Source organism: Perna viridis, chromosome 12 (genome assembly GCF_037379345.1).
Source record: "Perna viridis isolate PV_CMFRI_1.1 ecotype Kerala chromosome 12, ASM3737934v1, whole genome shotgun sequence".
Taxonomy (NCBI): domain Eukaryota; kingdom Metazoa; phylum Mollusca; class Bivalvia; order Mytilida; family Mytilidae; genus Perna; species Perna viridis.
The window spans coordinates 2585674-2602423 of NC_142456.1; the positions used below are offsets into that span (position 1 = coordinate 2585674).

The following is a 16750-nucleotide window of genomic DNA, read 5'->3' on the forward strand; positions in this document are numbered from 1 at the left end:
GAATTTAAAGTTTTCGTCACTTTTCTTTGTTGTGGGGGACATTGGAACACTAGCTGTTCTTTTATTTAGCATCATATAATCTTTGAAATTTTGTTCATGCTCCAATTTTCACAAGAATCAAAAACTGCCAGTGCTATCAGCACTTTGATTCATTTGATGGGCTTGATAGAACAACTTAGCCCTAGTTTTGGACAGTGACTTGTTGATATAAAGGCCTATACGTAGATGTTTATGATTTAAGTAAACATACTCTTTCAATTGAAAGTTTATGAATTTTACAGCTATAGGCCTGGGGAACCTGGTTTATTGCCTTTTGGACCAAGATGATGTGACCTATCAATTTCAGCTGGGTCTACTTCTATTCCGAGTTGATTTTGTAGAAAATCACACACGAGAGTCCATGTATAACTTCTGCATCGTCGGTGTCAGATGTTTCGCTTGAAAGAAAACGTTTTCTTTGGGAGGCTGTTAGATTACAGAACACACCAGAAGTATTAGGTTTTGGCAAGTTGCCGTCTTTATCTGATATTTTTTGTTGTTTTGGCTTTGGCTGGATGTTATTATTATTATTATGAAGGTGGGCCTTTGTAAGTTTCTTTCCTGTATATCTATGGTGCATGTTGTCATGTAAATGTTTATCTCCTGATTATTGACACAAATATTTGTAAATATAAAAAACGGTGGTGTGGTGAACTCTACTTACAGATAGTTTGCTGATGTACATTTATACATATAGGGATCTTCATATATATGCATTTTGTGATGTGTTTATAGTATCAGGCAGTTGTAGAAACATTTCAAGGAAATATGTTACTTGATTAAAGTTTAGAACTACCTTCTTACTAAATTACTCTGCCGACATCTTGGCCTTGTTCTCGCATAAAAAAAAAAAAATTATTTGATCACAATAGCAGCTATTTAGTTACATTGCCTGGATTTAATTCCATAAATTTGGAGTTGATTTTTTACATGTTTTATTAACCCCTTGAGTGCCATACTATTTTGGTGGAGTCTCCTTTTAGTGCAAAGGATTTGACTCAGATGTTTATTCATATGAACATATGATGTCATATCACATATGACTTCAGTTTTGTCCCACATTGTTGACATCAACTCATTGTTTCAAATAGGGAAGTTTCCACTTCATTTCAATTAGGCACTAACAATTTTTATACTAAGGGGCCTTTGGATTTTTTTGAAAAAAAATTATGTTATTCCAAACTTGGGCAAAAATTTACTCAGCCATGGACTGAAAAAAAATTTTTGATTTAGCATTCAGCCCATTACTGAACAATGTTGATTTTCCAAAAAAAAAGTTTAAATTCTGGCTTCTGCTGAAAAAATTTAATTATTTTTGTGTTTGCATGAACATTTTTTTAAACTTCTTGGTATACATTTTGATGCAGGCCTTGATAGAATAGTTAAGATTAATTATGATGAGAAACTTATTCAGGTTAAAAATATTTTGAAACAATGGTCTAGAAGATTGGAAAATAACTGTAGTAAAAACACTTGTTACACCATCTGATTGTATTTGCCAAATCCTTCAAAATCCATGATTTCTCAAATCAATGATTTATTGTATGAATTGTTTGGAACTCGCACACTCATAGAGTTAAGCAAGATGTTTTGGTCAAGGATCTTCATCGGGGTGGGGGGGGGACTCAAGATGCTAGATATTAATTATTTTATTCCAGCTCTGCAGTCAACATGGATTGGAAGAAATAAAAAAAGGAATAATATTATTTTATCAAACATTCATAGAAGTAAATTTTTCAGTTATTGAACTGGATATGTAAAACAAATATGTGATAAAACAAACAATTTCCTTTGGAAAGATGTGTTCAAATCATGGGAGATGATTGTCAAAAAAGAAAAAAGAAGTTACTGCGAACATTTTTTATCCAGTCCAATATGGTTAAATGATAATATAAAGATTGGAAACAAATGTGCTTGTAATCAGCATAGGTACGAACAGGGTATTGGATATGATATTTTTAATCAGCATTGGTTCGAACATGGTATTGGATATGATATATTTAATCAGCGTTGGTTCGAACATGGTATTGGATATGATATATTTAATCAGCGTTGGTTCGAACATGGTATTGGATATGATATATTTAATCAGCGTTGGTTCGAACATGGTATTGGATATGATATATTTAATGATGATGGTTCTTTTTTTTGGTTTTTTGAACAACTACATCAATGCTATATAATATTAATACGAACTTTTCATACATATTTGAATGTCATTATAGCTGTCAGAGCTGCAGGAAAATGTTACAACAGCTTCTCAAACAGACTGAGTTTCCCTTTTATACCATTTCATGTTCAAATATTCTTAAAGAAATATAAAGATTTTAAAGATATGTATTAAGTATTAATAAATAATAACATTGTTCCTACAGGACAAAATTAGTGGTGTGAACTCTTAAGTTTAGAAGATATTTCATGGGATAATATCTATAGACTACGCTTTTTAGTCACTAGAAATACTAAGTTGCAATGGTTACAATATAAATAAACCATCATATTTTAGCAACAAACAAATTTTTATATAAAATCAAGATTGTTGATAGCTTTTTTTGTGTTTTTGTACAGAAAAAGATGAAACAATAGTACATATATTATGGAGTTGTGAACATACTCAAAACTTGTTACAAGAAATTGACAACTGCTTTTTATATGGTGGTATAAGTTTGCCTCTAAGTAAATGTACTTTAATTTTTGGAGATTTCTCTAAACTTCAAAAAAGGGAGATCCAATCAATTCGATTTTTATTCATATAAAACAATATTTACAACAGCAGATGTTTTTTTTCTAAAGATCACTCTACACAAGCTTTAATTGAGAAATTGTGGTATATGAACTTGAAAGGATCAATGCTGTTAGATCAAAACTACAACTAAAATTTGATATTCAATAGAACATGTATATATAGGGAGCACTGCAAAGTGGTGTGAGCTCTGCTGTTATTACGTGTACTTTCTGAATATCTGAAAGTCATGTCCCAGAAGTAACAAAAAGTGAAAGTCTTTTTTTTAACTTATTTAAAGAAGTGAATGTAGGGTTTTTAAAAACTTGGGTAAACATGTGGATGTACGTAGGTGTATCTCTGCTGTTCCACTGTTGCTGTTGTAAAGAACCTAACCCGCCTTGGAAAAAAAATGTAACTACTATTGTATTATCCAAATTGAAGCATAGCTTTTCTAAGATAGGAAAGGCAATCATTTTCTTGTTTGCAGCTGTCAATTGCATTTGAATTTTGTTTACGTCACATGATATGTGTAAAATATTCCCACCATTTTGTGGAAAACTGTAATATTTCCGGTATCTGTACAAATTGATCTGATCGGTTAAAACTGAAAAGGATGCTACTAGAGTTGCCTTTAATAAAAAATGTAAAACATATGTAAAAATATGCATATTTGATAGTGGTTGCAAGCTGTTCTTTTTCATGTTATCTGTATGTATGTTACCTATAAAATAGTATACCTTGTGCAAATCAAACCAATTGTCTTTTATAATCTGCTCTGTAAGCAGGCCTATGAATGGGATGTCTGTATACATTCATAATACATGTACACATAAGGTCTGGTACATACTTTTTTGTCTGGAGTAATTTCATATATTTAGATCATTTAAATTTTACATGTATGAATAGCTACATGTTGATAAATTAGAATCCACAGAAATTACTGTAAAACCTGTTACCCTCAAAAGCTAGATCAGCCAATAAGATTTCATCTTTCATGATTTTGATAGCATTTTTCTCCGAGCTTGAAAAAAGTCAGCTCAAGGCCACAAGAATAGATCAGTATGGCATATAGACAGGTTTACCTAATAAACATGCACTGTCTTTCATTCCAGTTAGGTAGAATAATGACATTAATGAAAGCAAAAAGAATTTCTCAATACAGTGGATTTGAAAAGCCTATTTGTCAGAAAAATATGCAATCAACAGGAATGTGCAATTAACAGAAATTATCATTTCAAGGGAAAATACCTGATATTTTTAATGAGGCATTTCTCTAACACGATTATGTACTGTTGTTTTACCCATTTACTGGTAGGTACATTTTTGAGTAAATTATGAAAAATTTTAATGCGAAATAGAGGATTTTTTTACATGGATTAGGTGGGAAATAATTTTGTTCTTTGAGTTTTTATGCAATTAACAGGTATGCAATAATTGGAATCCACTGTACTACATGTTTATTCATTTTGGATGAAATATTCTCAACCACTAAGAACGGTTTTCAACCCTCTCAACCATTTAATATAAATGTCATGTTAAAATTGCATATTATGAGTGAATATTTTTCTCATGTCGCTTTTCACTTATATAGGAATTACACAAGGAAAATTAATCACATTTGGGCCCTTTAGATTTTATTTTTAATTACCTGTACTTATACATGTATCATAGAGCAATATGTTATATTGTGTCTCTCAACTGAAGAACTTTTTCTATTTAATCTGGCTCCATAAAATGTCTGATTTTTTAATTGATTGATGATTTTTCTTGGATAAAGGAAATTTTATACATCAGCCATTAAAAATCAACCGGTTATTTCCATCTTAAATCTTCTTTTAGGGAAACAAGTAGTATAAATGCAATAAAACCTTAAATTCTATCATTTGATTTCATACAAATGTAACACACATACATGCAGTACTAGAATCAACTGTCATCTCAGACAAGATTGTATATCTTATTTGAGCTAGCTGCACTGCACTATTTTTGTTCTGTTTTTTTTAATGTTTTTTTTGGTGGGAACTTGCTACTTAGGAATAGTGACGTCAGTGTTACTGTTGCATCTACAGATTTTGAAAACCTCATGACGGTCCAATCCTTGGCACTCAATGGTAGTATTATCAAATTGGCCCAATCAACCCTATGGCACAATAGAGGTGAACTATTTAATGATATTCCATGAATAATGTTGCAATTCAAGTATTTTTTTCAGTTTCTGTTGTTATGTAACTTGACGTTCACTACATTTTTATCAAGAAGTTGATCTGAACTAATTATTCTCACCATTCACAAGTATTTTATTGAAACATCTTTGCACCTATACCAGTATGTATCATTAGACCATGCTAAATTTATCAGTTTATGTTCTGTTTTCAAATGCTCATATTCTTATAACTTCTACTCTTACTAGGTACATGACTTGGATGCAATTGTTAACTCAACAACATATACACTGGAGCTTGATCAAGGCTATGTTTCAAAGCTTATACTTAAAAAAGCTGGGGATACAATTAAGAGAGAATGTGAGGATACATATACAAATGGAATCAAGTTTGGTGATGTGGCATTTACCAGTGCTGGAAGAATGCGATGCAAATCACTTTTTCACATAGCATTGTTTACCTGGATCAATGATGGTCATATATCTACTGAGGTATTCCCTTTTTAACTTTCAAATTATTTTTTATGAATTGATAAATTGAAATCTTGCACTTGTCATATAGCCTGAAATCTTAGGGATAATAAGGGCAATATATCAATGTTTAGGGCCCATATTCTTTAATTTTTATTTTATTTGTATGTAGCTCCTTTTTACCTTTTTAACCTAGCTATTGTTCACTTATTCATTATCAATATTAAAAAGGCCATGTACTAATCTGTTCATCACATATTTTCATTGCAGTAATTAATATATTACCAAATACAAAAAAATAGTAAGAAGACTAGGAGATATAAAAGTGTGTTGTCTGTTCTATTGATTCTTCATGTTTTTGTTGCATTTGACTTTTTTAGCTCACCTAGCTGGCTGCAGGCCAAGTGAGCTATTCCCATCACTTGGTGTCTATCGTCATCTGTTGTAGTCATCTGTCGTTGTTTTACAATTTTCAAAACTCTTTTACTCTGACGCTACTTGGCCAATGGGAACCAAACTTGGTATGAATGTTCCTTGGGGTATACTGCATAGAGTTGATGTAGGGATTTTTGATCTGTTGAAAAACATGGCTGTTGTTACGAAAAAAAAACATAGGGGTCAGAGAGTAGTTTTTTGCTTTTATCTCCAAAACCATTAGGTTTAGCTGACAGGGTAAAAGTGTTCAGCATGTTGAGATCTATCCATGGTCAAATTTCAGTTTTAATCCAGGAAGCCTTGTTGGAGTTGTTGCCTTTTTTCAATGTTTTTTTGGATATTTTTAATGATATTTCTTTCAAAAATCTTCTCTGAAACTACTTGACCAATTGGAAACAAACTTGGTTCGAATATTCCTTTTAGGTATCCTGCATAGAACTGATGTGGGGATTTTTGATCTGTTGAGAAACATGGCTGTTACTAAAAATGAAACATAGGGGTCAGACAGTATTTTTTCACATATGTCCCCCAAAACTGATAGGTTTAGCCAAATTCTGACTTGTGTAGAAGTGTTCATAATGATGAGATATATCTGTGGGTGAATTTTCTTTTTAATTTGTCAAGCCATATTTGAGTGATTGCCCTTTTCCCAACATCTTCTCCTCTGACACCACTTTGGTATGATTGTTCCTTGGGGTATCATGAATAGAACTGATGTTTTTAAAAATAGAACATAGGGGTCAGACAGTAATTTTTTGCATATACAGTCAAATCTGCTCTACCGGTCACCTCAAATCAACGGTCACCTTCACTTAACAGTCCTTTCTAAACCTGCCCAACTGTTTTCTCTATTTATTTTAACTCAAATCAGCGGTCACCTCCCTAACATGGCCAACGGTCACCTATTTTTCGGCCAAAATCATCTTTCTGACTTCTTATTCTGTCCATTTTGTAAACATCAGGTTTATAACTTGACCTGATAACAGTACCGAGTCACATGATTTAATTATATTTAGAACATGTAAATATAGATGTAATTAGGTTGCCGAAGGGATTAAATCAGTATTGCAATAAAAACAAAATTAAAGATTCGATAGTGAAGGTTTACTCACTGGTTGTAAAAACGTCAGTCTTCAGTTTAATTACGAAAGTTTGAGTTGCCACGAAATGTCTCAGAAATGGATAATGGAAAGAATTGAGGCAATTAAAAAATTAATTAGTGGAAAAGGTGCCCATGCCGGTGTAAATGAAATTAATGTCGGAAAAACACAAATTACTAAAATTGCCAAAAGAAAAGCAGAAATTATAGAGGACATTGAAAATAATGTAGACGGTGAAAACAACATAAAACGGGAAATGAGGAAATACTTTGTTTTTTATTGTTGTATATTTTTATCTGAATGATATTTTGAATGAAAATATATTTAAATAAATGAATCTACATCTGAAAATTCAAGATAAATACATGTAATATTATGACAATCAAAGGTAGAACAATTTAAAGGAATATGGGATTATATGCTGACATCAAAGTCTTCCTACATCACAATTTGTAACCTTATTCCAAAGGTCACCTCTCTATAAAGGTCACTGAGTATTCCCCAGAGGTGACTGCTTAATACAGGTTTGACTGTATCTCTAAAACCTTTAAGTTTAGCCAGATTCTTTCAATGGCTGAAATGATCCTTATTATAAGGCCTACAAAAGTCTCCAGGGATCAAAGTTGTCAGATAACTTTTTGTAAGCGTTATTTGCCTTGAAAGGTGAAAAATAAGATTTTTTAAAAAGTTTTCAGTCAATATCTTTAAAACTATGATAAATAGAACAAAACTTATAATTGCTGAAATGATCCTTTTGATAAGTCCTACCTAAAGTCTTTGTGAGTCAAAATTGTCAGATAACTCCTCGTTAAAGTTAATGCCCTTTAAAGGCAGACATTTAACAAGGTGAGCCAGCACTCCACAGTATTGTAGAACTGCCTAATTTTGGTCTTGTAATCTGATGCTTTGTAACATTTATCACTTTAAAAAATTGTCAAGCATCTGTAAATCTATATATCTAGAAATAGCTCAAGCCAAGGCCTTCAGGATGCAGTAAAAATTTTCTGGAAAAAAATTACTCACAGCATATAGGGTTACCATAGAAACCATGCAAACATATGCGAAAATTTGCAAAAAAGTTCATAAAATCAGGTTTAAAAATATCAAATTTCCCGCAAAATATCTGAAATTTTTATTTCAATCCCTGAAACTGTTCAAACTTTTCCCTTCAAAAACCCCTTCCTCATATGGGCATCGCCGGTTAGATGTTGAGCTATTTCACTTTGTAATCCACTTATTAAATTTAGCATGGTAAAAAATTGATTTACTTTCACTTTCACAATAAAGTCAAATTGTCATTGAAAAAAAGTCCCTTCAACATTGAAAATAAATAAAACATTGCAAAATACTTTTAAAAGTCCCCTTTTTTCAGAAAATGTTTTATCAACAATAGATTCTTCATTTTTAATCACTGTAGCAACCACCGCTTTACATTTATGTCATTTTTCATCCCTAGCCAAAAGTGCGAAACTAAACTAAACTGTGGAGTGCTGGCTGAGCCATTCAGGCTCCTGGTAGCCTCTTGTTAATGTTATTATGTGGACAGAATTTAATGAAAATTGATATGATTGTACCTTAGGTGTGAGTGTTTGAAATTTTTATCCTACAGAATTTCTTGATAGTTGATGCTGAACTGGATATCTTTGTCAGAAATATCTGGAATTTTGTCTCAATTATACATAGCTGGCATAGCATACAGTCCCTATATCATACAACATTCCCAATATAGCACTCAACCACTCAATATTCAATTGCTCATTGATCATTCACACAAGACTCATTTTCTATCAGTCAGTACTCATCTCTCAAACACTCACCTGTCATAGATCTGAATTAATACATGTTGACAATGTTTAAATTGTCAATACTATATTATGTGGGTAGCTGTGACATGTAATATGTACATTTTATTCCAAATTCTTCAAACGATATATTTTCACAAAATTTATGACTGCAAATGTTTTGAATTTCCATGATGGTCTGAAATTATATAAAATGTTAAAATTGTCAATATTAATATCATGTGGATAGCTGTGACACATATATTTCATTCCAAATTCTTCAAAAGGATATATTCTTACAAACTGTATGAGTGTGAACACTTTTAAAAATTTTCATTTTGATCTTACATTTTTGTGCAAATGTTAATATTGTCAGTATCATGTACATGTGGGTGACTGTGACACATATATAAAATAACATATTTTACAAAATGTATGGTTGCAAGCACTTTAAATTTCAATAGTGGGCTGATAATTTTTTCAAAAGAAATATCTAAGTTGTTGATATTGTGGTTGGTAATTTTACAACAAGGTTTCAGATTACAAAAGGAAGATTGGTTATGATTTTAGGGGTTATGGCCCATACTGTTTGGAATGGGGGAGGGGGCCAAATACAAGCATTTTATAGAATTATAACTACATAAATCTAGGATTTAGGAATTAAGGGCTGAAAAGGGTTTGAATGAAATTTAAGATATGTACATGTCTTCAGTGAAAAATTGCTTAAATTGACACATTTTTAGATGTCAAAACCCTAATAGCTTTTATGCTTCAGTAAAAATGGGCTGATTTGGTATTTTCTGTTAAGTACAGTGTCATAATTTTTTTCTTTTTAGATTTTGAAGTTAACATTGAAAAGATGTCTTATGGCAGCTGAATGCAAAAGATATAAGAGGATTGCAGTACCAGCACTTGGAACAGGAAACTTTTTAGATGTCAAAACCCTAATAGCTTTTATGCTTCAGTAAAAATGGGCTGATTTGGTATTTTCTGTTAAGTATAGTGTCATATTTTTTTTCTTTTTAGATTTTGAAGTTAACATTGAAAAGATGTCTTATGGCAGCTGAATGCAAAAGATATAAGAGGATTGCAGTACCAGCACTTGGAACAGGAAACTTGAGATACCCAACTTACTTGGTTGCTAGAACCATGTTATCAGCTGTAGAGGAATTCAGAAAAGAATGTAGGCCATCAAATTTATCAGAAGTTCTAATAGTTTTGTTTCCTGGTGATAAAGACATTATTGAGGTAGAGTATGCTAAGAGAGATGATAGCCATGGAATTTTTTCTGTGTTGGGAATATTGGTCTGGTGGGCAACGGGGAAATTATTTTCGTAACACTTTCTCAGCAATTATTAATCATAGCTTCTTGATATTTGCTATCCAACTCTGATATCATGGGATCCAATATCAGGATTGTCAGACATCTACTTCCTGTTAAACACTATTTGGCCATTTCTGTCTTTGACCCATTTTTAGCTCACCAGCCTTATAATGTCATATGAGCTTTTGTCATCACTTGGGGTCCATCATTGTCAACATAGTCCATAGTTAATTTAAAAAAAAACTCCTCAGAAACCTCTTGAGAGAATTTGATAAAACTAGGTGACATTCATTCTTAGCATGTTTTCTCCCAAAAAATATGTCCTTTATTGTCCCTCCTCAAAAAACATGGTTGCAGTTACTAAAAATAGAACGTAGGAGTATTACCATATATTTTTGTTCATATCTCAAAAACTATAACAGATAGAAGAAAACTGACAATCTAAAGCTCTTTGCCCTGAAGAGATCTTTTTCCCGTGAAACTTTAAGTAATTTAGTAATTTGGGAGTTATTACCCTTTATTTGCTAGTTTTGACCTTTTGGCAGTTTTTGCCTATTGTTTAGAGAACAAAAGTAGATTGATGATTAATGTAATGGATGAAATGTTAAGTATTTTTGGTACAGATTTCAGAAAAATCTGTATACTCTTCCAGAGTTATGGCCCTTGAAAGTCATTTTTTACTTCTTCATCAGTTTTTACAAGTTATTTAAAAAATGAAAGCAGATTGATGATTAATTTAAATTGATAAAATGTTCAGTATTCCCATATCTATGATTGATGCAAATTTCATAAAAATCTGTTGACCTTTCTTGAAGTTATGGCCCTTGAAAGTGTCATTTTTAGCCCACCTAGCCGAAGGCCATGTAAGCTATTGCCATCATTTGGCATCTGTCGGCTGTCATGGTAAGTTGACAATATTTCAAAAATCTTCTCTGAAACTACTAAGAGGAATTATATGAAACTTTGCACAGATGTTCCTTAGGATATCTTGCACGAAAGATGTGTTTAGATTTTTTATCCATCAAAAAAGATGGCTGCTGTTACTAAAAATAGAACATAGGGGTCAGATTGTAGTTTTTTGCATATATCTTCAAAACGGTTAAGTTAAGCCAAATTCTGACAGGGTAAAAGTGTTCTGCATGATGAGATCTATCTATGGTCAAATTATCATGTTTATATGTTAAATCATGTTGGAGATATTGCCCTTTTTCGACTTTGTTTTTTGCTATTTTTAATTTATTTCTTTCAAAAATCTTCTCCTCTGACACCATTTGACCAATTGGAACAGAACTTGGTATGAATGTTCCTTGGGGTATCGTGCATTGAACTGGTGTGGGGATTTTTGATCTGACAAAAAACATGGCCACTGTTACTAAAAATAGAAGATAGGGGTCAGACAGTAGTTTTTCGCATATACATGTATCTCTTATACCGTTAACACAAAACATGAAATACGCACAAGTATAACCACTTTATAAGAAAAATAGCTCTTTAGAAGTGAGCAAGTATAGACCTGTCAGCATACTAAGCATTGTTTCAGATTCTTGAGAGGAGTGTTTATAATCAACTTTAGATTTTTTGGGTTTTTGATCCTTCAGGATCAAATTACCGTATGTCACTGGTCTATCACTGGAACTTCCCTACTATTTCTGAACACTACTCAAAAATATAGTTCAAAATAATTGTAATTCCTTTTATATCATTCAATATCTTTCTTATAACAGGTAAATATGATTCTTGCAATTTATCAGCTGAATAATATTCTATTATTTATGGAAATAAAACCAAGATCTGATCTTCATATCAACTCAAGGTTTTAGGGACTCCTTTTTTACCTTGAAAGATATTTAGTAATAAATTTACATGTAGGGAATTTATTTCTTGTAGTAATGTGTATGGAAGTATAAAATGTGTTAAAATATTTTCATTCTAACACGCTCATAAGTCAAATTATCCATCCTATCATTAATATTTTACCATTTATAAACAGGAAGTGAAGATCAGTGATTTAAACAAAGTAAAATTGGTGGGAAAATTCAAATTGATAAAAGTGTCTAGTTTTTGAAAATTTTGAGTTAAGGACATTTTTTTTATAAGCTGATATGGTTTTTTTTAGTATAATTGTTTTGTAGAATAAATAGTCTGTTTATAAAAGCTTTTGAATGTAAATGCACAATAACTTACTGATTTAAAATTGACGAAAATGGTGAAATGGAACAAAATATGTAAATATATGTTAAGTTGGATGAGTAGTGTAGGAATGTTTTGGAAAGTTGTGCGGATTGTCTTATCAATGATAAACTTTCACTCCATCTAGGAAAACTGAATGTATGTGGTTCGGTCCATCAAAGAAGAATAAACTTATATCAGATTTTAAATGTTACAGACATGTCATCAGATCTACTGATTATGTGAAAAATTTAAGTGTATCTATAGACAAGTATTTTAATTGTGATTATATCATTACAAACATTGTCCAGAAGGTTTACTCAAGGAAATGCCAAATAATACAGTGATACTTTGATTATTCCTTTTCACCTTTGTTTAGTAGTATTGGGAAGGGGATGGCAAAGAAACAACAAGTATTACAAAATAAAAGTTGTCAGGTTTGCTCTTGGTCTGGGGCCTAGAGCTAGCATAAACTGTGATGTATTATCCTGTGTTCATATTCTTTCTGTTGAAAATAAAGTGAAACAGCTTAGACCTTACTATGTTTTCAATGTTTTTCATGGCAATGCTGCTAGTTATTTATTAGAGGTTTTCATCTGAATCATACTGATACAAGACACACAACTCTTATGAACTTTCAATAATAGTTTTTTATATAATGCCAGTATATAATGGTATGATTTGCCAATTTCTATTAATAATATTTCTGAGAAATCCTCGTAAAGCAGTAAAACAACATTTACAATTAATTGCACCTAATAATGAGGATGATAAATTCATTTGTTATTAGTCAGAGTGTAGTATGAATTATATTCATGTTTTTTTCAATTTTTATTTTTATGATAATAGTATTGAGCTTTATGGATTATCCCAGGCAACTAATGTACTTTTGAAGAATTACTTAAGAATATATACATGTATATATTATTATATAGAATAATGTGTATTTGATATAGATTTTAAATTGCTGATATCTGTTTTATATTGCAATTATGATTGATGTTGCCTAAATAAATTTGATTTGATTTGATTTGAAACATTTAATTACAATCCAAATTTAGAACTGTTCCAATCTTGAATGTTTTGTCTTTAAATGCCAAACTGTACTTGATTCATCTCTGAGGTTATGTTAAGCTGTGTCCTACATAGCATTTTAAAAAGAATTGCATTTATATTTTAGGCTTTCAAGAATGTACAGGCATCAATGAAGAAAGCTGCCATTTCCAGGGAGGCAAACCCATCACTGAAAAACTGTAAGCACGGGATATATTATAAATGATAAATTCTTAAGTACTTGACATATTTTCCTCTTCTTTTTTCCATGTTCAACTGTTTGTGGAAAGATGAAGTTGAGGCCACAAATACAGAAAATCCTTTAACAAAACAGTGCTTGGCGCACCAAAAAGGACACCCCAAAAATCATATAACACATTAATAAGATTTTCTCTTTTTTACATTTTTTTGCCGAAAAGACTCATCTTAAACCATTTTTCAAGTTTCAATGGTCCGAAATTGGGACATGTCTAACAAAATCAGACCACAAAAAATTTGTGGTTGTATATTGGTATTGCCCTGTCAACATCGTCATCCATAGTAGTACGTTGGCTGAGATAACCTCCCGTTTAAACTCCCCCATCATCAACCAAAATATGATTTTCAAGTACCCTTATACCTCCCATTTAAGAATATTTTTGTCGCCAAAAAATTAACTGAAGCATTTTTGTATTTTTGGCTAATTTTTATACCTTGTTGAGGCAAAAAATCATTTTTTAAGTTTTTTGATTCTTCGAACTATAGAACAAAGAAAACAGACAAATGTATGTATCATCATGTAGCCAAATGTCTCAGCTTTACATTGGTACCTAGAAAATTGTGGTAGCACTTAGGGTTATGGGATTAAATGGAAAAAATATACCCCTACCCCACCGAAAATCACTTAAATTGACATATTTTTCAATGTAAAAACCCCTAGAGTATTAATGCTTCAGTAAAAAATGGTTTGTTTGGTATTTTCTGTTTAGTATTATCACAATTCATACTTTTGGGGTTCTTTTGATGATTTTTGGCAATTTTTGTAGTCAGAATTTTTCAAAAAATGCGAAAAATGGGGTTTTCGACTTTTCCGTCAAAAGTCACATAAATTCGACTATTATTATTATTTATTGTTCAAGTAAAATGTCTTAAATTTGGTATCACTCTATAGTTAATTTAATTTTCTACAGAAATAAACCAGGAAAAACTAATTTTCAAGTAAGGATTTTCAAAAAATGTTGAAAATATTACCCCTACCCCTAGAAAACTGGTTTCAGTATCAAACAGAATTCTTATTCACAGCATACTGACACCATAAAACTCATGTTTTAGGCATTCATAATTAAGATAATTGTGTTCCCAATATATCTGATCAATTAAGGCATTTAGGTTTTCGTTTTTGGGGTTACAATAACTATAAAATCGTAAAAAGGGGAATTTTCAGAATATCAGAATTTCTTCTATGTCACCCATTATTTCCCTTTTATCTGATTACTGTAGTGAGGTGAAACATTGCCATCCCTACCAATGAAAAAAGATGCCTCAACATGAACCCAAATGTTACTTATTGATATGTAAATGTTGTACAAAAGACATATCTTATCATTTCAGGCACATATTTTTCAGTTTCAGTATGACAATGAGTTTTTTCATAAAAAAGGGAATTTTCGGACATTCATTTTTCCTTCCATTTCACCTATAACTGGCTTTTTTTTTTTTCAAAAATTGTACTTCAAATAAGCTTTTGTATATTTAATTACAATTATATAGTGTCTTAGCTTTGTAATGAGTCCAAGCAATAAATGTTTGAACTTTTCCAAGTCCAATTAGGTGAAAAATTGCCACCCCACCCATGAAAAGAATACCTAAATATGAGATGTTAATTTTTAGCACATAATTGATGAAAAAAAAGACATGTTAGGTACAATTGTTTAAATTAATGATGTATTCAACATATCTACTCATTTCAGGGGAGTTATTTTCAGTTTCAATGTGACAATAATGAGTTTTTCATAAAACGGGGAATTTTCGGATTTTCATATTTTCTTCTGTTTCACTGCAACGGGCAATGTTTTTCACTTACCCTACTTCAAACAAGCTTTTGTATATTCAAACACGTTTATGTACCATCTTATCCTTCTAATAAGCCAAGGCAATGGACAATTAAACGTATTCCAGGACGAAAAAATGGTACAATTACCCACTAAAATCTGCCCCAAATGTGAACGAAAATGATCGTTTATAGCATACACAAACTGTATGCAATGTATGTCTGGCTTTTATTATGGAGATCTTCTTGTATCAATCACATTGTCAAAATTATGTTTTTTTATTGTCTTGAAGAAGACGAAATATTCAAAAAGGGAAGTTTAAGAATAAAAGAGATTATCACGCATTTTAGTACGTAAATTGTATATATATAGTTTTTAATGAATATCACAGTTTTAACATGATTTGATTTTGTTTGCTATCATTATTTTTATACATATAAGGTTTCAAAGAAGCAACTGGGATGAATGATTGGCATACATGTATCCAACACCATTTAAAAAATGCTAATCTACCACATACAAATTCTTGGTTTTTCACAGAAAAGTTAGTGGGTATGGGGTATCATTATTTGGGCTATACGGCTTAGAATACGTTAAAGTATGCATTGCCTTGGCTTATTAAAATGCTTTCATGCTACATAGCTGTGTTTGTATATGCAAAAACTAGTTTGAAGTAGGATACTTGAAAACATATGCAAATTAACGTTGAAATGGAAAAAAATATGAAAATCCGAAAATTCCTTTTCTTATGAAAAACTTATTATTGTCATATTGAAACTGATAAATTTGCACCTAAAATGAGCAGATATGTTGTATACATCAATGATTGAAACATTAGAATCCAACTTGTTTTTTTTTACATCGATATTGTGGTAAGAATTAACATTTGGGTTCATGTTGAGGTACTTTTTTCATGGATAGGGGTGGCAATTTTTCACCTATTTGGACTTGGAAAAGTTCAAATATTTATTACTTTGGCTAATTTCGAAGCTAAGTCACTATAGTAATGAACCGTATCACACAAAAGCTTCTTTAAACTACAGTGTAATCTGAAAAAAAAAAACAATATCAGGTGGTATAGAAGAAATTCTGAAATTCTGAAAATTCCCCTTTTTCCGATTTTATATTAATTGTCATCCTAAAAGGAAAATCTAAGTGTCTGAATTGATCAAATATATTGGGAACATCATTATCTTAATTATGAATGCCTAAAATATGTGTTCCACAATATCAGTATGCTGTGAATGAGAATTCTGTGTGATACTGAGACCAGATTCCTAGGGGTAGGGGTAATATTTTCCACATTTTTTTTAAAAATCTTTCTTGAAAAGTAGTCTTTGATTGTTTTTTTTTCTGTAGGAAATTAAATTATCTAATATCAAATTAGACACGTTTTAGTCAAGTAATAACTTGTAGAGTCGAATTTATGTGACTTTTGAACGAAAAATCGAAAATCCCATTT

At 31.3% G+C, this 16750-nt stretch overlaps 1 protein-coding gene across 1 annotated transcript in view; it reads left to right on the forward strand.

Annotated features, from left to right (window-relative positions):
- Positions 1–16750, forward strand: part of LOC148600763 (uncharacterized) — a 137668-nt gene that overhangs the window by 52854 nt on the left and 68064 nt on the right. Inside the window, exons 9-11 of the mRNA XM_088554975.1 lie at positions 5175–5417; positions 9739–9960; positions 13386–13458. Of these exons, the coding sequence (XP_088411101.1) occupies positions 5175–5417; positions 9739–9960; positions 13386–13458 (538 nt within the window). The remainder of the gene's footprint in view (positions 1–5174; positions 5418–9738; positions 9961–13385; positions 13459–16750) is intronic.